General features: G+C 37.1%; 1 protein-coding gene across 1 annotated transcript in view; it reads right to left on the reverse strand.

Annotated features, from left to right (window-relative positions):
• The window catches only part of LOC123881102 (T-box transcription factor TBX6-like), a 49,977-nt gene extending 31,496 nt beyond the window's left edge, over nucleotides 1-18,481 (reverse strand). Inside the window, exons 1-2 of the mRNA XM_045929672.1 lie at nucleotides 18,169-18,481; nucleotides 14,368-14,485 (exon numbers count right to left, since the gene is read on the reverse strand). Of these exons, the coding sequence (XP_045785628.1) occupies nucleotides 14,368-14,485; nucleotides 18,169-18,247 (197 nt within the window). The 5' untranslated portion in view covers nucleotides 18,248-18,481. The remainder of the gene's footprint in view (nucleotides 1-14,367; nucleotides 14,486-18,168) is intronic.
• Nucleotides 18,482-23,654: the final 5,173 nt, after the last annotated feature.

Genomic DNA, 23,654 nt, shown 5'->3' on the forward strand with positions numbered 1-23,654 from the left:
TTTTTATTCTGTAGGTACGTTTGAACGATTTTCAATTCCCACTTCTGTGAAATGATCTCTATGTATCTCAAAGTCTTTAAGCTACTTATACTTCATTTTTATCTTGTATGACTGAATCACGATTTAAAATTAGAAAAAAAAATCTGTATACTAAAAAATTACACAATTTGTCAAGAAAAAAGATTAAGTTATTACTTTCACTTAACATTATCGTACAAAAGACAAAAGATAGAGAGGAAAGTCTAGCCGAAGCGCCGGCGCCGGCAGATCCTCTCAAAGCGATTGTCCTTAAATTGCGAAGATACCGACATGATACCGACAAACATGCCGTAACTTAGTGTCCATTCAGACTAGCCGCACTACAACCAAACGGTAGCAGTAAAAATATCGTCACGTAGTTTTTGTAGGTTGAGTGTGAATCGATGACCTCATTAGACCCTGTGGTACTGCGTATAAGATACGTAACGATTCCGAACAGAAAAATTTGCTGACTGCAGCTCGTTGCTGCTCAACTTAGTGTCCAGTGTTATACTAATAATGATATTTCATTGAACATGATTTTTGTTTGAAATAGCCCTCCTATAGTGTAAACGGTCTCATAGCTGTCTGAAGTCGTGTTGTCACAGCCACAAAATACTAATTAGTAGTATGGTACGGAGATCACGATGTTGTCGGTCATTTTGTGCCGCGAGTAGAATTGCGTAAGTAGTTGGTATTGACCACACGCTCGTAACAGCCGTTGAACGCTTGCAAATTGTGATAGGGTACACGTGAATGAAATGCAATTATGTGGTTGGCTACATTTTTGCCGAGTGACCAATCTAGCTCGACTTGTGGTAGTAGGTCACGCCTGTTTGTCGTAACCCGCAAAAATGAAGTTTTCAACGCAGGTTTTTTTTCTCTCGTCTGGCTTTACAAAGATTAGCCAATGTCAAGTTTGTAGTTATTTGTAACAAGTTAGTTAAACTATACAAGTATGGACCCCGTCTGTGCCGGCGCTGGCCGACACACGCACGGCACCCCCTCAGAGCGCTTTCCAGTCAGTTTTAACAAAAAAGACACTGCAAAAAGGCAGAGCACGCCCGCCAGCCAACACCAACACAGACGAAGTCCAACGCAGAAGGTGTACCTAGTACGTCTAAAAGGACCTTAAGTTGCGAAAACACGGACTTGATACCGACAAACATGCCGTAATTTAGTTGACATTTAGTGCGGACTGCGCCATGCGTGGACAAAGCTTATCTGCTGGGCGCATCTAGAGCCTATTATGCGCCTCTTGACGCCGATCAATGCGGACAACAGATCATTTAGATAACGACATCAGATACATCTGACCGATTCCGATCTCGATCCTGAAGGTATCTTTGTCTTGCAAGAAACAAACATTTTATTTACGATGCCCTCGATGTCCTTGTCTTGTATGTACCAAGAAAAACACTTTGAGGAATTAAAGTTGGGTACCTATACCATATAATATCGAGTACGAAGTATCATCATATCAAGCCAGCGGATCTATAAACGGACTAGCTGATTTAGAATTTTAGATTAGATTTAACACCTTATGTACTTAGGTTATGCAAATAATGAATTGTATTGTATTTAAAATTCCGTGGAAACCCTTTGATTTTTTCGGAATAAAAAGTAGCAATATGTCACTCTCCAGGTTTTTAACTGACGGATTTTTAACCTAACCACGCGGTCGAAGTCGTGAGATCATCCTAAGGTTGTAATTGAAGGGGCAAAGAATAATAGGTATATGGTTCTCAGCTGTACATCTTGAAATCCATTTTTAGCAAAATTTTGCATTTTTAAGCGTTCTATTCCAATCATAGGCAATAATAGGATTATTCATAGAACTAGAAAGAATTTAAGATATTTAATAATTCAATTTTCAAATAAACATTTATATACCTAACTGCTTTTGAATTGTCAAGTGTATCTACAACTGGTTTGGAATGCTCTTCCTACCTTAAACCCCACTAAGAAACTAAGTAGTTGCTCTTTTCAAATATTCAATTTACAATTAGTTTGATTATTCAATTCCAATTTGAGCCCCCACGATTCAAAACTAGACGATTGCTATATGTAATGATGTAATATTTTCCGGCAATAATCTTGTTTGTTTTAAAAGAAACAGTTACAAAATTGATGACAACATTTTTTAATATAATTTTTTAATGGCATCTTATAAAAGCCACTTCAATAAAATATGACAGCTAATATGAATAGAAATCGTACTCATAACGCGGTACGGTGCGCGCGCGCAGCAGTGGCGACTAGCGATCGCTCGTTAGCTCCCGCCCGCGCATAAATCACGCCGTTTTATGAGATCTTCCAATTTTTTAACTCCTCTAATGAAATGCGAGCGCAGTATGGGATCCGGCTAGCGACATTAAAAACGACAAACCATAGGACGGAGTTTCTAATTATAATTCTGTCAAAGCTGCGATATAGGGAAGAATTGATGATCACCTCAAAACGCGGTGATTTTTATCTGAGACAGAGATCTCAAAGATACTAGTAGCGTTAGTTTTTTTTTAATGTCTCAAAATCACCTGATTCCGCGTTTTAAATATGTTTTCGAAAAAAAATACAATATATCTATCTATCTAATCAAAAACTATGATGAGCGTTTTAAAAATTAAAAATAATTTTAAGAGCTCGCTTTGGGATTATTTTTCTGGTGGTGCAAATATTCATGAACCCTTCGATTAGGTATATAGATCAAAGCTAGTACCTAAAATATATAACAAGGAATTCCTATATTTATTCAAATATGAAATTATCGTTTTAAACACTATGGTCAGAATATATTATGTCAAAGTTAACCTAAACATATAAACTAACAAGACACAAAGTAATGAAAAAATCTAGCCAATAACTAACGGGAATTTTTTTTCATTAGACAGGTAGGTACTAAGATTTCATAGATATTATTCATGTAGGTATTTGTAGCTATAAACCAGTCACAAATTATTATCATAAATGCATGCGATTTTGCATGCAATCGATTAAATTACGAGCGATTAATCAATTATACGGTTGTTTTAGAGAATAACAAGTTAGCTCTTTTTTGCTACAATTTCTTGTAAACAGTTTGATTGGAATAAGTTAGTGCTTAAAACATTTTCGAAATACTTTGACCAAGCGAATTCCCCAATTAGGGGACTAACTCAAAAATAGTAGGTAAGTAAATATATTATACACTTGCACAAAACTTTAAAATAATTTCTATTTATCTATAAAAGAGTTTCTGAATCTGTAAACATATTTCTTTGGCATCTTTCGATAGGAGAGAAGATTTTCTCAAGGCATCCTTTTGTCTAATCATAACGAAATTCGTGAGCAATAACATTTTCGCAGAACAGTGGAATCGTTGGCATAGTACGAGTTACAACAGTTGCAAGTATCATCAAGCGGTTCATCCATCAAGCGCAGGATCTCCGCCCGTCGAGCGTAAAGCCGCAGTACCTAGAACTCATCTCTATGGATAACTGGGAACGCATGTAGCTGTCTCAGAGTCAATTACTGCCAAGCGGAAGTATGGAGAGCGGCGCCTGTATTTTAGGAAGCTTTTCGAGGAAGCGAGAGGCAGAGTAAGGATTCTTCACACACTTGCTACGATAATGTATGTCTTTTTTTAATTGCGTTCCGATATTGGCTATAAAAATATCTTGAATACCTTGAAGCATTACATGGCAGATTACGTATTCAACATGTCGGTCTACGGGTTACGTGCGTACTAAGTTTTTTTCTTGTAATATATTAACACAAAGTATTTGTCATGGCTTCTGGATTAAAATGCTGAACAGAAAGTCCAAAGAAAAGTATTTGGGTCATGTCGCCAAGCGATTTAGCATTCCAGTGCAATGCCGTGAAACCGATAAAAGGTAATATGTGTTTAATGAAGCTGCCATACCTAACCCTTCCATGTAAGCCCGCTTTCTTAGAATGAATAATCACTTACCACCAGGTCAGATTACAGTCAAAGCCTAACCTACAATGGGATTTAAATAAACCATTCTGATCTAGAGATCATAAGGAAATTCGCGCTTATTTCTACAATAAACCCACCACAGATAATTTTAATCTTATATCTAGGTAACTCAGAATACAGAAGGTACATTGTGTACCTATATCTGTGCAAATCGTGATTTATTAGTTGTATTAAATTTTTTTGGCTCTTTACGGATATATAAAGCTTTCAGTTTATCTTGTAACACTTCACTTTAGAAAAGATGCAGCTTGCTTTGGCTCTTTCACAATGTGTGCCTTGCATAACCTCTTAAAATGTCTAAAACGCAATAATAGATGGCTGCCTATGTAATTATACCTATGAATTCAGTGGCGTGCACAAGCTTTTAAGCTAGGGTAGTCATTATTTAGTAGTGTTACCTTTTTATTGACTGCCATGACGAAAAATGAGCATGAAGCTATCTGAATTTGGGTAAGCAGTGCATTTATGCATCTATGAACTGCACGCCACTGTCTATGGTGTGTTGGTAATAAGTAATATCATACTCTCGCGAATCGTAAGTGTACAAGCGCCTTAGATCGCGAATGAGAGCGGCAGGAGAGCTCAGTCGCGCCGACAAAGACGCCGCCGCACGCGATCCGCACCCGATTCACAATTAAGCCCGCGTGTGTTAATTGAAATTAATTCGGTTCGTGTGGCGCAAGCAGACGAGCGGCGAGCTTTTGATATTAACGCAGAACATCAAGCATTGAGAAATCTATGTATATTCATTATGTGTTACTCGAAGGTTGAAGATATACATACATACTCACCTAAGAAGGTATTTTAGCAAAGAAAAGCCGGCCAAGTGCGAGTCAGACTCGCGCACCGAGGGTTCTCATACTAGAGCATTTTTCCCGACATTTTACACGACAAAATAAAAACTATTAAGTATGCATAACAATAAATAAAAATCTGTTTTAGAATGTACAGGTACAGCTCTTTCATATGATAACCCACTTGGTATAGTTATCTTACTTTGAAATTACTAATTAATTATTATTTGTTTACTAACACATTTTTTTTTGTAGTGTAACCACAAATTCACGGTTTTCGGATTTTTCCCTTTATTTGTGCAATAAGACTTACCTAAATGCCATCTTTCATGATTCTTGGTCAACGGGAAGTACCCTATAGGTTTTCTTGACAGACACGACAGACAGATAGACGGATAGACGGACAGGCGGACATACAGACAGGCAGACAACAAAGTGATCCTATAAGGGTTCAATTTTTCCTTTTGAGGTACGGAATCCTAACACAATAATATTAATGTTAAGAAAATCATGCAAATCCACTCAGGCTTTCCAGCATCCACCGCCATCATCATCATTAATCACCCCATCGCCGTATTATCTCCGCTTCCCGTATCGTAAGTATATTTTCACGTAATTCGCTAATCGCTTGCAACATAGGCGGGTGATCAAGGCGATTATACCGGGAATATAACGCGTCGAGCTCAAACGCGCCGCACTCGCGTCATCACAATTAGCGGGGCCGGGTGACACTCTATTGACATTGACCCTTCGTTACATATTTCAGAGAAGTATGTGTGATGTCGGTGCGTCACTTTACGCCAATCAGTTGACGCTGAAATCCTTCCCACAGTGTTTCATTTCAATTAGGTACTTAACTTACCGCCACTGGGGTGGGCTGGCAAGTATTGTTAAGTTCACAAGTATGAGGGAAATATGAGTATGGGTGAGATAACTGTGAAGAACTTGGCAATTCGTGGTTTTTTTTTTATAAACACGTATCTAATTATATATAATATGTATGTGAAATAAAGTCTTGTATACCTATGTTAATCCTGAACCTGATCTGCTCCTGTTTTTCCTTACAGCTACAGCTCAAGTTTTCAAACAACAAAACGAAATTTTCCTTTATTCATGGGCACTTACGGGATTATGTATAAGTCCCGTAAACACTTCCATCACGCATTTTCCATACATATTATACTTAATCGTGATAAACAACTTTGTTCTCACAACACAAGAGTGGGCTGCAATGACACCCATGTGACACTTTTATTAGAAAATCGTGGCAGTACTTGCTCGTATCCTCACCCATCACTGAAGCCAACTCAGCTTTTGAAACTCTTGCAAAGGAATTTAGATTCTTTGTGGTTATTTCAGAGTTGGGAATTCCTTGATGGGTGGGACTTTAAGATAATTTTAATGATATGCAAGGGATTGTAGGTTTTATCTGAAGTTGTTATAGTGTTGTCAGTTGCTTGTTTGTTGGATGCGTGGGTAAAAGACAATGCTCGGTTTCGGTAGCGGGTGTGCGATAGACATCGTGTCGTGATCCCGCGATGCGGCGATGTCGCGGCGATCGTATCGCGCGCATGGGTGGCTTACGTCGACAATCAGGGTTACATTGCCACGACTTGTTGAACAATATCTTTTATGAAACTAGGGTGGAATAGGCATGACTATTTACCTACAAACGGGATTTAGGCATCCATTTCAAAATGTTGCTTTATAGATTATCTACTTTCCTTATGCAAGACCACATCCGACTAAAATACCATATCCAACTAAATGACGCGAGTTTCGGCTTTCAATTTTCATATGAAAAAACCTTCAGGATAGATTTTCACCGTAATTTAAAGCAAGAATCAGCTAAATCCAAGGGACAACCCCAAGGGACAATATCACCCTGCCGCCTACTAAACATTTAGGAAAAACTATATTTCTGTTTTGTCTACCTTTTCAATAAATAAATAAATAAAAAGCAAGCAATGCATATTGTTTAGTAGTGGCAGGCAGAATCGTCTGTTTTGGCGGATTGTAGCGAATTCAGCTTGTTGTGTTTTGTGAATCATGGACTTCTGTAAAGTAACGTCTGCTGCTATTCTTGAAAAGTAACACCCACAAAAAAAAATCGTTTTATAAGGCGAATTTAAAAACTCCACTATTTCGAAGTTTGATTTCTGACTTTCTGTTAAAAATTTACGCATAATAATGGGCTGCTACATGCGTTAGATTTAGCTTTTCGCATCGTCAAAATAATCTTTCGTCGAGAGAATTCCAGGTTCTGGATAAATGTCCACCTATACAATATAAATAAAAACATAAACTAACTGACTGACAGAGTCTACAAACTTAACATTTAGCGAGGATTTACATATATTCCACTTGAACGAAGTCGGGGTGGGTCAGCTAGTTTAATAAGTAGTAAAATAAGATATAGAGGGTATGACATGAAAGATAAGTCTGACATCATACAGCAGACGGATATCTTCGTAAATATCCAGAGATTATTTGCATTTTTTGAGTATTTTGTTGCAGTTTCTTTGGACGAATGATTTGGGCGCGATAGCGTGGCGCCGGCGGACATTTACATAGTATTGTGAGACGGCCAAGAGGATAACATCTCGTTGAAATCCTAAACGTGGGTGCGTAACGGCTTCTTGAGAATTAAGTTTGAGGTTTATATCGGCAGATATTATTGAGGTGTGAGAACGGGGCAGTAATTTTATTTTTGTTACTTATTTTGGCGTTGGTATCCTTTTACCGATTTTCCTTGTAAGTATTCTGTCTTCTTATAAACGTATTATAAGCTTCGTTGAATTAAAAGTATCCTTATCTGCACTAGTGGTGTAATTAGTAGTAGTAATTTCAGACTACATTTGCAAGGTCCCTGATGGAATAATTCATTGCACAAAAACTAAGTCAGTCCAATTTATTTTTTGTGCAAGGAATCAGGCTGGCGTTTACTTACTAGTTACTACCATTCCATACCTACTTCGTCTATACTACGGAATACGGACATGTAGCCAGTTTTGCTTGGTACCATTTCCCGTAACTTGGATAGTACACTAAGTACCTAGTTTAGTAAGAATAATATTTTAAGGTAGGTAATTATATAAAAAAAATGTTTTCTTAAATGTTTTTAAATTATTGATACACGTATCTATTACCTATAAGCGTCACTCAGAAAAGCAGATATTATTTAAATATTTTTATCAAATTATTGGAATGTCCTCCCAAAACCTACGCAAAAACACAGGTTCAATGCGTAGAGGTTACACGAGAGTACTATCTCAGATGGAGACTAAACTAAAAACCTCCAAAAAACCACGTATTTATGCAAGTTCACTCTTGTTGGCCTCCTAGCAACAGATTGTATGTCATCGAATGAGCCAAATATCGATTTAATGAAACTATCTTCATCAGATAAATTAATAATTTTATATTATTTTTGACAATTCAAATCAATTTTTAAAAATAGCCTTATACTACTAATTAAAAGTTAAGTGTTTAAGCTCTAAGTTTGCTATGTTATAACAAAACATTCTTTTGATTTAATATATTTAACTTATTATTACATCTAGGAAGTTTTATTTCCCAAATCTTCATCAGTTATCAGAGGGCACCAATCTGCATAAGAATTAAATTTAATAAAACACGGAGCCGTAATAATATATGGCATGTTTTTACTGTCGCTACAAGTACGTGCCCAAATTTTAATGACAATAACTGACGTGAACAGCGCCCGCGCCTCCTAATGACGGGGGTTCTAGGAGAGGGCTCTGTGGAGTTATGATCACGCACTCGGCTATATGGACACTACGTGAACATTGTGGTGAATGTGACCTCAAGTATACCTCAAGTCTTATGGGTGCTAAGATTTCGAACAGATACATAGGTTTGAAGAAAGTGTTACAAGTCAAAATTGTGTGAACGGGAGTTTGAATATTAGCCATTAGATGATGCCTGCTATTTCATCCGCGTGGATTTTCACTTTTTAAAAATCTTGTGTGAACACTTCGATTTTCCTAGGAAAAATAGCCTATATTATTCTTCGACAGGTCTTTAACTAGGTACATATTCATGATAAAATCACGTCGATCCGTTGCTCCGTGATTGAAAGACAAACTAAGACAGTCACTTTCGCATGTTTAGTAAGTTTAATTATTTTGGTTATGCAATCACTTGAGTTTTCTTACCTTATAAAGCCGATAGGTAGTTAGTTACTTATACTTTTTTATTCCTTGCACGCAATCGTTAATCGTGAAGATGGATCCGTACAATCGAGTGGATAATTATAATGTGACAAAAATGTCGTCTCGAAGTCGTAACCTTTATCGTTTATCAGCATATTACAAGTTGTTAGCAAACGACCTCGGAGTCCGTGAGAATAATTCCCGACTTCCACGTAACATGGGTTAAACGCTTGTATCGGCAGATACCGATCTAACCCGGGCTCCTTGGCGCCATAAAAACAAAACATCACTAACACGACCACTTTCTTCCCTAAATTATTCGAGGAATTTACGACGATTCGACCGACAAAAATGTTATAACCTAATGAGAAATTATCATCAAGGGTCGCGGCAAAAAAGGAATCATGCGCCGCTCGCTGACGGCGAGGTCCGCACATTTTTTATGTTCTAAATTCAATTTATTGTTTTCGTATTAGCCTTTTTTTGGTGGGCCGATTGTTTTAGGACGAGGCGCGGGAGCCGGTGACGTTGCGTTTTCGTTCTCGGTATCTCAGCATCGGCCGGGAATCGGAAGGCACGTCGTACATTGCTGTTGTATCCTGCATTCGCGTCCAGTCACCCCGTTTAATGGCTGCGATGTAAGTTGTTTTTCTGACAAACTCTGAGCTAATCGAGGGTGGGTGCACGTTCTCTGGAGACATTGCGATATGATCGCTCGGTGGCGACGGCCAGCTCGGCGCGTGCTTGGGATTCCGGCCCCCTCAATACAGCATTACCCATTACTTACGATGACGTTACGCTTTTTCACGACGACACAATTCTTACGTCATCTAAGCCTTTATTACGATAAACGACTTCAATCAGCTTTCGACTCTCCAGTCGCACAAACAACTTCGTTTTACGGATATTAATTAGGTAAGTACTTAGGTACCTACTTACGGTTCTATAGTGTGAAGATTAATTAAGCAATTTAAGTTTTTTAGGCATTTAAATATCAACCTACTTAGTTAGGTACTTTATATTCAAGATGTTTTATCATTAGATTCATCTAAGGCAATTTACCGAAACGTTTACGAAGTTAACCCAGTTAAAATATTGAAACAAAAATACAATATGTAACTAAAATATCAAAAAGCTCTTAATTTCATATCAGCACATTCTATCATAAATGAGCAGTGACATATCTTTCTCAGGGCATTTTTGGCTGGAGAGGCTATCTCTCGATCTCAGCTATTGCAACGATTTGATAAGTGAAATACTGCTGTCAAATTTTCAGGAGACAGTGAAGAGTGATGAGTGGAGTCTGCAGGGGAAGCGGTTGAGACTCGGCCTGTCATAATCTGATTATTAGTGCTGGTCTGCTGGGCGGGGCGCGCGGCGGGCGGCCGGCGGCACCGCAGGAGGTCGGCGCCCGCACGCCTCTCTCTCGCCCGTACCGGCAGACCGAAACGCGCGAGCGGGACGGCGAGCGACCCACGCATCACGCAGGCGACAAACGACCCGTGGTAAAACAAAAGGAATGCTGGCTGAGACGCTTTGAGGCGCCGGCGCCGCTCCCCGCGCTCTAATCACCCATTTTAATTACGACACAGATCGAATCAATTAATCGGTATTTCTGTTAAAACAAGCGCCGGGACGACCCTACATCCACCGGCGATAGGAAGTCCTCGAGATGACTGATATCAGATATTTGTCTCGAATCTTCCAACGTTTCAGAGCAGTTATGACGATTTACGTGACTGCCCGTCCCGCCGAGCGACGGCCTAGCGACACGAAGATCACATGAAAGCAGACACGAACGCAAGACCTCAGACGTTTTTAATTATAACTTATGATTTTTTCAAGCGAATTCGGGCGCGCCCTTCCCTTTGGAATAACACGAAAATAAATAACAAGTTTTTATGTTGTCTGTTTGTTTTTAAAATGGCGGGAGGTCCGCGCGACGACACGCGAGCGATCTGCGCCGGCGCGCCTCGCCCATTTGTCATATTTCGGTTTCGAGAAAAAACAAATGACCTATTCTATCCTAACCAGAGTTTGTTTGTTCGAACGAAGATTATGAGGGCCAGTATTATCTCCGAATGGAGGGCAGATGTAACATGTCACTTTGTACGTTTGTGGTTTATTATCGTGTCGATGTTTATTTATCTTCGACTTCATGACCCCATCAAAATTTAAAAATAAACTGCAGTTTTTCATCCTAACGTGGGGATCCCTCAAATTCTCTGCATTCACATACTAATGATAAGTTAATATGCTATCTTGGAAAATAGACGTTGGATTGGTGTGCTTTGTGTCTACAGTACTAATTAACAACTGTGCACAGGTGGGAAAGTGGTGGAGACTAGCTACAATCCCCTAGCGTTGCCGTAATACATAGCGCATGGCGGCCGAATGCAGCAGGTGTTAACTCCGCTATATACTCGTCGCCCGGCGCGCTTGCACAAACGAACCGCCCAAATCTTTCTGTTTGCACTTTCAATTCAACAATCCGAGCCGTAGATACTCCTCTCCCCATCTCTGGATAAAGAATCCATTCGAACGAGCGCTAAAAGCTCCGAGTCACACCAATTTGTAGTGTTTCCCAATCCCAGAAACGTGCGCTAGCGACTAGTGTGAAATAACTCAATTACGGCTAACGCGCGGCCGCAACTAGCCTTCAATACGAGAAATAAATTAAATATTTTGACCCATTTCGATTCCCGTGGCGCCAGCACCGGCGCCGGCGCGCCCCCGGCTCTCGCGCGGCTTCATTAATACAAAACAAACAAAACTGACCTTTAGACCGGTGCGAGCGGTTAACGAGATTCACTAACGTCTGGATAAAGCGGTAAATTATCAAAATACTGGGCAGCCCGCACGGTGGTCCCTCTTCGCGGCAACGAAAAAAACGTGTAGGAGATGACAGGAGCGGAGATGAGAGTGGCTAATTATAAGCGCGCAAAAAGCTCAGCTCGCCTAAACAGCCTGCTCGCACGTCAGCTATGCGCTCGCAGAATGCAGAATAATTGTTGCTCTCATTTGTAAAGTTTACTTTAATCGCGTTCCGAGACACGGGGTGGCATTTGTCGTTCGACGCTTATCTTGGATGTCATCAGTGGTTTTAATAATACTTTTTTAGCGGACAGACCAGCCGAGGTACGAGGTTAGTGGGTATGCGTAATGACGGGTCGGGATGCATGTCTAAAGACGCGCGGAAATCGCATGACGGGCCGTGCGAGCGCGCCCGTAGCAGGAAACGTCGGAGGCGCAGGGTTCGACACGAACATATACTCGTAATTTCTTCACGAGCGTCGAGCTCGTCGTTTCACTCGCATTATTGATGACGAAAAAAAATAATTGAAGGGGTACAGTCGTAAAGCAAACAAGCTTATAATAAGGTATAATTTGTGCTCGGCCATTTAGAGAAATGCACAAATTGCTATTGAGGCAGCTGTTTGTTTTGTCTATGACGGAGGTCTGGCCGGGACCAAATTATTCGTTAACAAGCCCCGCGTCAGATTCGGCAGCCCTAATGGGTTTTCGTTAAGTTTTTGTTGCTTTATATAAATTTATGACGGATGAGCAGCTTGCTAGGTTAATTACAGGAGTCTACGAGTAGGTAGGTACCTATCTCTCCAACTGTCTAGTTTTATTCTTTTCTATGAGATGTTATTTTATCTGCCCAAATCATAAATATTACATCTAGTTAAACACATTATTATACTTCTAACATTAATTAAATTCCTAAATTTTATGTCAAACCTTTTATCCAACAGCTTCCTGACAAGTTTTTCAGGTTCAGTTCAGCACGGTGAAAGTCACCCTACACTACTTAATTATTTATTATCTAATATTAACTACTTTGGTAGTTCGGTACTTACCTGTGAAATATGACTCCACTTTAAAATAAATATTTAAAACCCAAAATGAATGACTAGGTAGTTAGGTACATTAAAGATAACCTAAAAATAATATTTTTCGAAAGATAACCTTTAAAATATTTGTACTAATTATTTGATTATGCACATAAATGGATTGTTATCTTAATAGGCAAAAAAAATGTTCAGCAGAACCGAGTGAAAGCAATTTCCTAAAATGTGTAAAGAATTTATATCTTACTAATGTTTAAAGGAAAGATAATGGTGACGAAACCATGAAAAATATCTTACTGCAGGGGAAATAAGATAATTTAAGAAAATACTAATTTAACGCTTTGTATTCCACAAATCTGCCTTTAAAAACCGGTCAAGTGCGAGTTGGACTCGAGCACGAAGGGTTACGTATCTACCATCGTACAAGGAATAATATTTTTAACCTCCGACCCAAAAAGAGGGGTGTTATAAGTTTGACGTGTGTATCTGTGTATCTGTCTGTGGCATCGTAGCTCCTAAACTAATGAACCGATTTTAATTTAGTTTTTTTTGTTTGAATGGTGGCTTCATCGAGAGTGTTCTTAGCTATACTTAATCCAAGAAAATCGGTTCAGCCGGTTGAAAGTTATCAGCTCTTTTCTAGTTACTTTAACCTTCACTTGTCGGGGGTGAAATAAATTTTTAATTTACACTTGTTGATATTTTTTATTGGGATATAATTTATGGTTTACTGATTTTCCCTTTACTTGTGTTATAATTTTGATTCCCTTGATGGGTCTAGGTTCTAAACAAACAGACAACAAAGAGATCCTATAAAGGTTTCTTTTTCTCGGGACATACGGAACTCAGGAATATTGTATGACTGGGAACGTTTAAGTAATTGTTATTAGGCATCGTGCCAAGAATGAGTGCCGTCGGCAAAGTTATTTTTCCCTCCTGACTGTTAAATAAAATCCAACTTGAAGTTTGAACATTTCGTATGAAATTCTAAAATCTAAAGCGACAATATTAGTAACTTCTTAAATGTATAATATGCAGGAAGCAGGAACCGAATAATCATTCAAAATAGACTTTTTGAAGTTGGGTGGTGAACAACTTTAGTATATTGTATTTTATTTATGACTGGCTAAATGCCTGATTTTATTCTCCTTCTGTCAACAGATGAGGCTTTTAACAATGAGAAATGTTTTGCAATTTTTTTTTGCACTAAGGCACCATGGCTCCAGGGCATCCACGGCAAACGGAACAAAAATGTAAACTTACTTGCCCGCTTACCGATTTCATTGTTCATTTGCATGGAATGTGGGTATCTAAATATATAAAAGAAAAAACGGACTGACTGATCTATGAACGCATAGTTCAAACTACTGGACGGATCGAGTTGAGAGGCATGTAGATAGCTATTATAACGCAAACATCCGGTAAGAAAGGCTTTTTGAAAACTCAACCCCTATAAGAGGGTAAAATAGGGGTTTGAAATTTGTATAGCATAAGCTAGTTTACCTATATGGGTTATTTACCCATGGTAGAAATTGGGCTTCACTTACCTTCCACCCTTAGTGATGATCATCTCGGTGCCAATGTCATGGAATCGCCGCCACAAGTCTCCGTTGAGAAGACGCGTCTCGCATGCGGGCGGCTCCGCATCGGCACCGATTCTGTGCTCTAGAACAACAAGCAATGGGATTACTTCATTTATATCTAGATTGTATGATTCAGGTACCGAGTCTCTGGTCAATGTATAGGCCAAAGATTACAACATAGAACCTATTCTATAAATTATAACTCAAAATTTATAAAACCCCCGACACAAAATCCTCTGTAAGAAAACTAGAAAAGAGCTGATAACTTTCAAGCGGCTGGACCGATTTTCTTCGATTATAGCTAAGAACACTCTCGATCAAGCCTTTCAAACAAAAAAACTAAATTAAAATCGGTTCATTCGTTTAGGAGCTACCATGCCGCAAATAGATACACAGATACACATGTCAAACTTATAACATCTTTTTTTTTGGGTCAGCGGTTAAAAAACTTTGTATATCAAAAGCTAATCCATACCTTTATTGAGCCAAGAGTTGGCGCTTAGGTATATCAATAAACTTAAACAAGTGTACAAATTAAAAATTTAAACAGACCCCAACAGGTTGCATTGCAGTGATATAAATAAGTACCTAACAACTAGATGGCGGAGATCCCTACACCAGCTGAGAAAACACTATATAATCCTCAAACGGTTGAACAGATTTTCACCAAACTCTCAAACTTTCAAAAAGTTCCAAACCGTATTCAAATCGGTCTATCCGTTTGAACGGGACGTTGCATTTCCACAAATAAGCAGAAAGATAAACAGATCTATAACAGGCATAGTAGGTACCTACGTTACACCCCTCTGTTTGGTAGGTACCGTAATAGGGAGTTCTCACAAAATGTGTATGTGTATTACCTACGTATAACAGCATAGGTATAACCATCAAAATGGCTGCCATGAAAATTAAAAAAAATTAAAAAGTGTTATTTCTTGTACGATGGTACGGGACCCTTTGTATGCGAGTCCGACTCGCACTTGACGGATTTTCTTGAGTCTCGACTCATTTGATGTTTGTGGCGCGCCACGTAGAAGTCGCCTGAATATGGAATGCAGCTAGGATACCTACACAGGTTGCATTTCAAACCAACGACCTTCCCATTCTCCAAGAAATAAGCGTCGTTCTATAATGTCTCCTGCCATCGCTACACGTCAAACCGTATTTTTATGCGACTCCCCATAAAAAGAAAGTACCCACATGTTTTCAAGGTCCATATAATAACTATGTAGGTTTGGATGTGAGTTTCTTTATTCCAGTATAATTTCCGAATACTTGAACAGATTTGGATGTAGGTATCGTTAGAATTTTTACATCAGCCCGAGTGGCACTAACTACTTATAATTTTTTTTAAATCAATATGGCAGGGCGGGACCGTCCTTTGTTTTATTAAACTAAATTAAATTAAATTAAATTTTAAATTAAATTCTACTTGTTATTGGCACTTTTCAATAAGATTTGAACGTTAACATATCCATACAATATTAAGTATACATAAATGCGAAAGTGTGTCTGTTTGTTTGCCACTTTTTACGGCTCATCCACTGAACCTATATTTTATTCTGAAAAATCAAAAATATTTCAGAGGATTTATCCTCAACGAGTATTACCTATAGTAAATAGTTAGGTATATCTAAGTTAAACTACGATTGCTTACATAATAAATTGTTTGGTATTAGGAGTGTAGTATATAACGTATTTTTGGTCTAAAAAAGTGGGTAAATATCTGTGACCACGTTGTCCTGAAACAAAAACATCGCGGAAATAGGTAGTTAAGTAGATATGTTTTTTGTGACAAATTAAAAAGGATAAAAGATGCCTACCTGCTTATGTGAATTAGATTGTAACCTCTTAAACAGATCTCATCAGCCTCTAATACGAGTATCTACTTATTATTTCTACCCACCCACAAACACAGATTTTGATATCGTAGCAGGTAAGTAGATTTAAGTAAGTAAGTAAGTAGATATGGACCGACGATATAAAGCGGCTGGCGGGAAGTGGCTGGATGAGGAAGGCCGAGGACCGGGTGTGGTGGCGCTCTTTAGGGAAGGCCTATGTCCAACAGTGGACGTCCACAGGCTGATGATGATGATGATGATGAAGTAGATTAGTTGGTTCAAAAATGTTTTACCTATATGGTACATGGATATTGCTATGTTCACGAGTGAAACTTTTCCTTTAACTTTATCCTACCCTATTAGAAAGAAGGACCTAGTGTGCTATTGTAGGTAGGTAGATGCATACAATATTTATAATTAAAGAATTATAAATATATACCTCCAACTCATTGTAATTAGTTTGCTAGGACCTACCTATCTACTTGGTCGGCTGTTATCGTGTCAAAGCGAAATAATACGTACATACCAGAATCTATAATACACATTCATGTAATATTCAATGTATTGAATTGAAACCATATCAAATCCAGCTACGATTTCAAACTAAAACCAATCCTAAAGCTAACAGTATAAGATATAAGTTTGTATGTCAGTTTCACAAGTGACCACTTGCCCAGTGAACATATCTCCATAATTGCAATCAAGCGGAGTCTTTGATCCCGCCGTGTCTCATCTCATCATTCGTCCGTAGGAAGCAATAAAATAAATATTAATCTGCGAGAATACAAAATTGCTTGTAAATTGTAATCGCAATATAAAGTTTTATATACGAGGTAATGCTATTATATTATGTAGTCTGCGGCCACTTAGAAATGATTAAGGTACCTACATATTATTTTAATTGTAGTGTTATTGGCGAAGAATTCTTAGGCTGAGATCTAGATGTAGTAGATATGCCTGTCCATGTAGTACAAGAATTAGTGATTCCTCATCAACGAATCTAAAAAATGCCAAGTGTGAGTCAGACTCGCGCACCAAGGGTTCCGTATTCGGGTACTTTTTTTCGACGTTTTGTTCGATACCCTATGGGTTTTCTTGACAGACACGACGGACGGACGGACGGACGGACGGACGGACGGACGGACGGACGGACGGGCGGACGGACGGACGGACAGACAGACAGACAAACAACAAAGTGATCCTATAAGGGTTCCGTTTTTCCTTTTGAGGTACGGTACCCTAAAAACAATTTGGGAAAGTAAATATTAGCTCATCTAAATTTTTATAACGAACAAAAGTATAGGATTGACTTGAATAAGCGTGATCTAAGTATGAACTTATAATTGAAAAATCTTCAGTGCTCATAGAAAAGACATCAACGCGCTTATGGTTGTTCCCATAGATTTTTTTTTTAATTCGATTTGTACATACAATATTTATAATTATAAATTACGTCAAATATTAATTATATGTAACAATAAAAACTTGGAATAAAGTGCTAAGTAGATATGTTTGAACAGTTATGATATTTTTAGTAGGTGGGTATAATTTAATCACATTTACCTACTTAATATTCAAAAAGATTTATAGAGGTAGGCATGTGATACTTTTGTAACGCATAATTAAAAGCGATACTAACAGTAAAAGTGAGCTATAAAAACTGTTTATGATAATCGTATCAAATTACAATTATAAAGATCACATTATAATTCCTGATATAAAAATCGATATTTAAGAATCTGAACAAATAGGTAGTTGGTAATAATGAAAACAGTACTAGGACATGCCTACCTTACAATAAAAATTAGATTATTAAAATACTATGTAGGTAGGTGATCAAAAATATGAAGGTGACATCTATAACACCTGCAGTTAAGTATACCATTCCTTTATTCTATTTTTTTATGTACCGAATAATACTTACGAAGGCTACTTAAAGAAGCTGCATGTAACATTTGCTGCCTCAGCAGGTATTCTCCGAAATGAGCCTGGTCCATCATCATCTTTATTTATCGAACAACCTTCGCAAAAGTCACTTACAGTCACTCATTAAACATAACACATAAAAGTCACGAAAACTGTTCGAGAAGTGATAGTTATAATGATAACAACACACAATATATTACGAAGAAAAAGCAATAATCATAAAAAGTTCATAATTGGAAACAAACGTGAATCGGAAAGAAAACAAGACACGTGGTGACGAAACGACAGCTGAGTTTACACTGACAGGACGTCTACGAACGGGCGGCGCGAGCGCAAGACTCCGCCCCGGCCTTCTGATTGGCAGATTGCCAGCTAATGGCGGCGACCGTCGAAGCCTTCTAGCTGCCAAACGAGCTTTGGGTTTTATTTCTGAGCTTTCCGCCCGCCTTTATATTTTGGCAGGTGATCGGCCCGATTGAAATTCGTGCGTAGGCGCTGATATCCATAGTTCTATTGTTAATGTGTAATATGAATGAAAATACCGTCTGATATCAGCATGAGATGAGATTTTTTTTAATGAGTAGAGTGTCATCTCAATATATTAGCTTTAAAATTAAATTATTAGGCATTAAATCGTTGCAGTTACGCTCTTATCTATTACCCCATTTAAATGAAACATGCTTAAGATAAGTATTTAATTAAAATAGCTCGAGTAAAACTTTCCCACCCCCAAAGCTTGTCTTGTAGACTAAAGTAGGACCTCCCTACCTCCTCTCCTCTTACCTACGTTTCCTGTGAAGATTTTGCAACAAATAAGTATTAAGTTCCTATATATACAGTTACTTATTCGCATTTTTAGGTTTAAACGAATGAAAACTTTTTCCAAATAAGTTATACCTAGCATAGGGGACGATGGGGATACCCGAAACTTTAAATCTTGTGCCTTATATCAAGAATTAGATAGGTATCCAAAATAAAAAGAATATTCTAAATACGATGTAATTTAAATACAGTTTTTACTTATTATTACAAAGCGGAAATCGAAATTGCGACCTCCTAAGACGCAAGCAGGTGTAACTTATTAGCTAAGTATAAAAAATATTCATCATCAATAATGCTTCGCTTAACTTTATTATATTTTAGAGAACACAGTCGAAGTGTAATTAGGTAGGTATAATCTAACTGCGCTACTCGTTTGCAAATAAATAATGTTTTATTAAGTAAGGTAAAGACCTAGGTAACCTTAGTTGTTTAATATAAATAGGTACCTACCTAAGTATCTGCCAACATCAATGATGTATACCTACCTACCTATAATAGATGACTAACATAATGTAGGTACCTAAGTAGCTTATTCTACATCGGTATTTACTAGGTAGGTATCTAACTAGTATTTGCCCACGACTTCATCCGTGTAGATTTAGGTTTACCTACTAAAAATTCTGTTGGAATTTCTCAAAATTGGAATGGGGATCTACTTACATCGTAGATATTATCTAAGTATCTAAGTATAAAAAAATATAAAGAAAGTTTTACAAAGTTCTTTTGAATGTTCAGGTGGATCTACCAACTGGTTCGTATGTCTAGAAGATAAGTACCTATATATCATATATCAATTCAATAAATAGAGTTATGTCCTACCTATTTATTGAATACGTAAGTATTCATTTGATTTGAGTAGAAGAGGACAGATATAATAGGATTCTCCTTTTCCTTAACATGGTGTGCTTATTGTGTTACCTACTGAGATACCGTGGTCCATGGCACTTCTATCAAGTAGGTAATAGTTCAGTAAATATGTAAGGAATAATTAGATGCCCTCCGAAAAAATACCTACCGTAATTTGACATAATGTATCGTTAGGGGGGCATGTCAAGAGGTCACAGGAAAAATAAAAAGGTCGCGCTGATTGCTGATTTTGAGAAATTCAAAAAATGAATTAAAAAATTTTGAAATGTTTTTTTCTTGGAAAATATTGGTTTTAGGAAAAAGTTTTTCAAATAAAAATGTAGAGGGCATTGCGAACTACATTTTTTGTCATTGGAGTGACGTCATCCGACTTGAAATACAAAAAGTAGAGGGCGCCAATGGATCAAAAAAGTGTTTCAACGCTATTTTCGATAGGAAAAAATGATTTTTTTATAATAATGTTAATTGAAAAGTTGTTCGTCACAAAATTAGCTACAACTTTTATTTAAACAAATTTTTTATAAAACTTACCGTTCTCGAGGTACGACAAAATAATGAGCAACGTTGCTATGATTATAATAAAATGAAATACTGAAATAAAATGTACCTACAGTTACTTTTATTGCTTCCATAATCTATAACTGTCCTCCAATGATCTATAACTTAACTAAAAACTTCACTTGAGATTATATGAAATTTATTTTATTTAACTGAAACTTTTAGTTAACTAAATGAAAAAAACAAAATTGTCGAATAAATGTGTTTGTTTCAAAAGAAACAAATAAACGTGATGCAAAACATAGATAAATTCACCTAAGTTCAAATTTTTGTTAAACAAAAGTTCAAATTTTTTGATAAAAAAGTAAGAAAACAATTACTGCTATTTCATTTGAATTAAAAAAAGATAAAAACTGAATGGCATGAGAACTGTGCAACGGCACAGTACATAATGTACAATTTGTACACTTCGACAAGTTCCAGCTCGAAAACGGTAAGTTTTATAAAAAATTTGTTTAAATAAAAGTTGTAGCTAATTTTGTGACGAACAACTTTTCAATTAACATTATTATAAAAAAATCATTTTTTCCTATTGAAAATAGCGTTGAAACACTTTTTTGATCCATTAGCGCCCTATTTGTATTTCAAGTCGGATGACGTCACTTTAATGACAAAAAATATAGTTCGCAATGCCCTCTACATTTTTTATTTAAAAAACTTTTTCCTAAAACCAATAGTTTCCAAGAAAAAAGCATTTCAATTTTTTTTTATTCATTTTTAAATTTCTCAAAATCAGCAATCAGCGCGACCTTTTTATTTTTCCTGTGACCTCTTGACATGCCCCCCTAACGATTCATTATGTCAAATTACGGTAGGTCTTTTTTCGGAGGGCAATTTGCAAATTGACTGAACTATAAGATCGCAGTCAAGGACCTAACATATGGTACCCACTAGGAAAAAGCCCTCACGATCTATTGCCTAACATCTTATCGACTTAATAACTTTACCGAATACCTACCTACTTACCTATACATAATCTACAACTTAACTAAGCCAAAATTATTCAGCGACGCTCATATCTAAAGAATGTTCCTAACTCATTAGTGGACATGTCACAACTTCGCAATGCTCACATCCGGTGATTAAGGTCAGGGTTGACTAAGCGAAGGACAAAGGGATGATAAGCCGCGCAGATTATTGCGTGCGAGGAAATGATAAGTGTATCAGAAAAGCTAGTCCTTTGCACTTACATTGATTGAATCATGGTAAACTGACGTCACTCATATCAGTTCTTATATCTGTTTCCATTTTTAGGATTCCGTACCTCAAAAGGAAAAACGGAACCCTTATAGGATCACTTTGCTGTCTGTCTGTCTGTCTGTCTGTCTGTCTGTCCGTCCGTCCGTCCGTCCGTCAGTCCGTCCATCCATCCCTCGTGTTTGTCAAGAAACCTTTAGGGTTACCCTTTAACCTAGAATCATGAAATTTGGTAAATAGTTAGGTCTTATAGCACAAGTACAGGAATAAATCTGAAAACCGTGAATTTGTGGTTACATCATTTAATTTTTTTTTAAATGTGTTTCAATTTTCAAAGTAGGATACCTAACTATACCAAGTGGGGTATCATATGAAAGGGCTTTACCTGTAGGTACATTCAAAAACAGATATTTATTTATTTTTATGTGAAATAGTTTTTGATTTATTGTGCAAAATATTGGAAAAAATACCCGAGTACGGAACCCTCAGTGCGCGGGTCTGACTCGCACTTGGCTGGTTTTTTAATCACCTACTAGCAACCCGTCCTGGCTTCGCGCTGGTAGTCAAAGTAGGAATCCACAAATTTTCTGATAAACAAAAAACAGGAATAGCAACAATGTCGGAATCTTAGACGATTTTGATAATTTACAAAGGTTGTACCATCAAGTGGGTAGAAGGGTAGGTAAATTTATTTGCTGATTTTCGGAAAAGCTGTTGCAATTAAATATCCCCGTTTAAGTTAGTAATTTTTTTTATTTCCAATTAATTAAAAGTTTGATTAAAGTATACATATGAGTTAACAAGTCACTATATTTGGTAAGAGAGCTTCATTTTGTAAGAATTGTATAAAGATATAAAATTAACTGTCGATATCTGATAAGAAATTGTTAACAGGGCTCTCTCCGTCACTCGCTTCATACAATCGTAGTTCCAATTTCATTTGAATACTAAGCAACCAAAGTCCATGAAATTTTGCAGACATATTCTAGAAACTAATATCTATGTTTGTGGTTTTCCAGATTTCTATTAAAATATTCAATTTCAAAGTTATGCGGTCTTAAAAAACATACAAATCTTTGAGCCCCTATAATTTTAAAACTACATATTTTTAGAAAAATCTAAAACACCACAGACACAGATATTAGTTTCTAGAATATGTTTGCAAAATGTCGTGGACTTTGGTTGCTTAATATTCAAATGAAATTAGAACTACGGTTGTATGAAGCGAGTGACGGAGAGAGCCCTGTTAAACCGTCTCGGTGTTTACAAGATTGTATCTTCGAATGGTTTAACATTAAAACATGGAGTTGTAAATACTGACCACTCTGATGCATCGATACGAAATCTCACCTCAAATTCGGTATCGAATTCTATTCTTATTTTTTTAACGAATTTAACAGTTTTCTATAATAACAATCTCTTTTTTTTAAGCTTTAAAAACCCAAATTTTGCGTTTTTAAAGTACATATTTTTTTAAACAAATATAGTCAAGTAATTAGTCGTTTATTAAGTAGCCCCGTCGGTGTGGGTGTAAAAACTAAGTAGAATTAATGCGCAATTTAAGTCTAATTTTTTAATTCGTCCTGCTTGCTGTAGGTTAATGTAATTTAATAATAAAATTAATTTAATGTTATAAATAAATAATGTCTCATCGCTACCCTCTCATGGTTGCAAGTAAGTTGATTTTTCAGAATATTTTGTCACTAATAAGTAGATAGCATAGTTTATGTTGTAATAAAAGTTGATAATATCTGTGACATTTTCTATTATTTTTGAGCGTTTCCCAAGTTAAGTGTTCCCAATTCCCCCACTTTCCCCTATATATCTGTATCTTGTAGTTTCTACATGTAAACATCACATCACACTAATATTATAAAGGCGAAAGTTTGTATGTGTGTGTGTGTGTGTGTGTGTGTGTGTGTGTGTGTGTGTATGTTTGTTACTCCTTCACGCAAAAACTACTGGACGGATTTGGCTGAAATTTTGAATGGAGATAGATAATATTCTGGATTAGCACATAGGCTACTTTTTATCCCGGAA

The sequence above is a fragment of the Maniola jurtina genome, chromosome 3, assembly GCF_905333055.1.
Source record: "Maniola jurtina chromosome 3, ilManJurt1.1, whole genome shotgun sequence".
NCBI classification, from domain to species: domain Eukaryota; kingdom Metazoa; phylum Arthropoda; class Insecta; order Lepidoptera; family Nymphalidae; genus Maniola; species Maniola jurtina.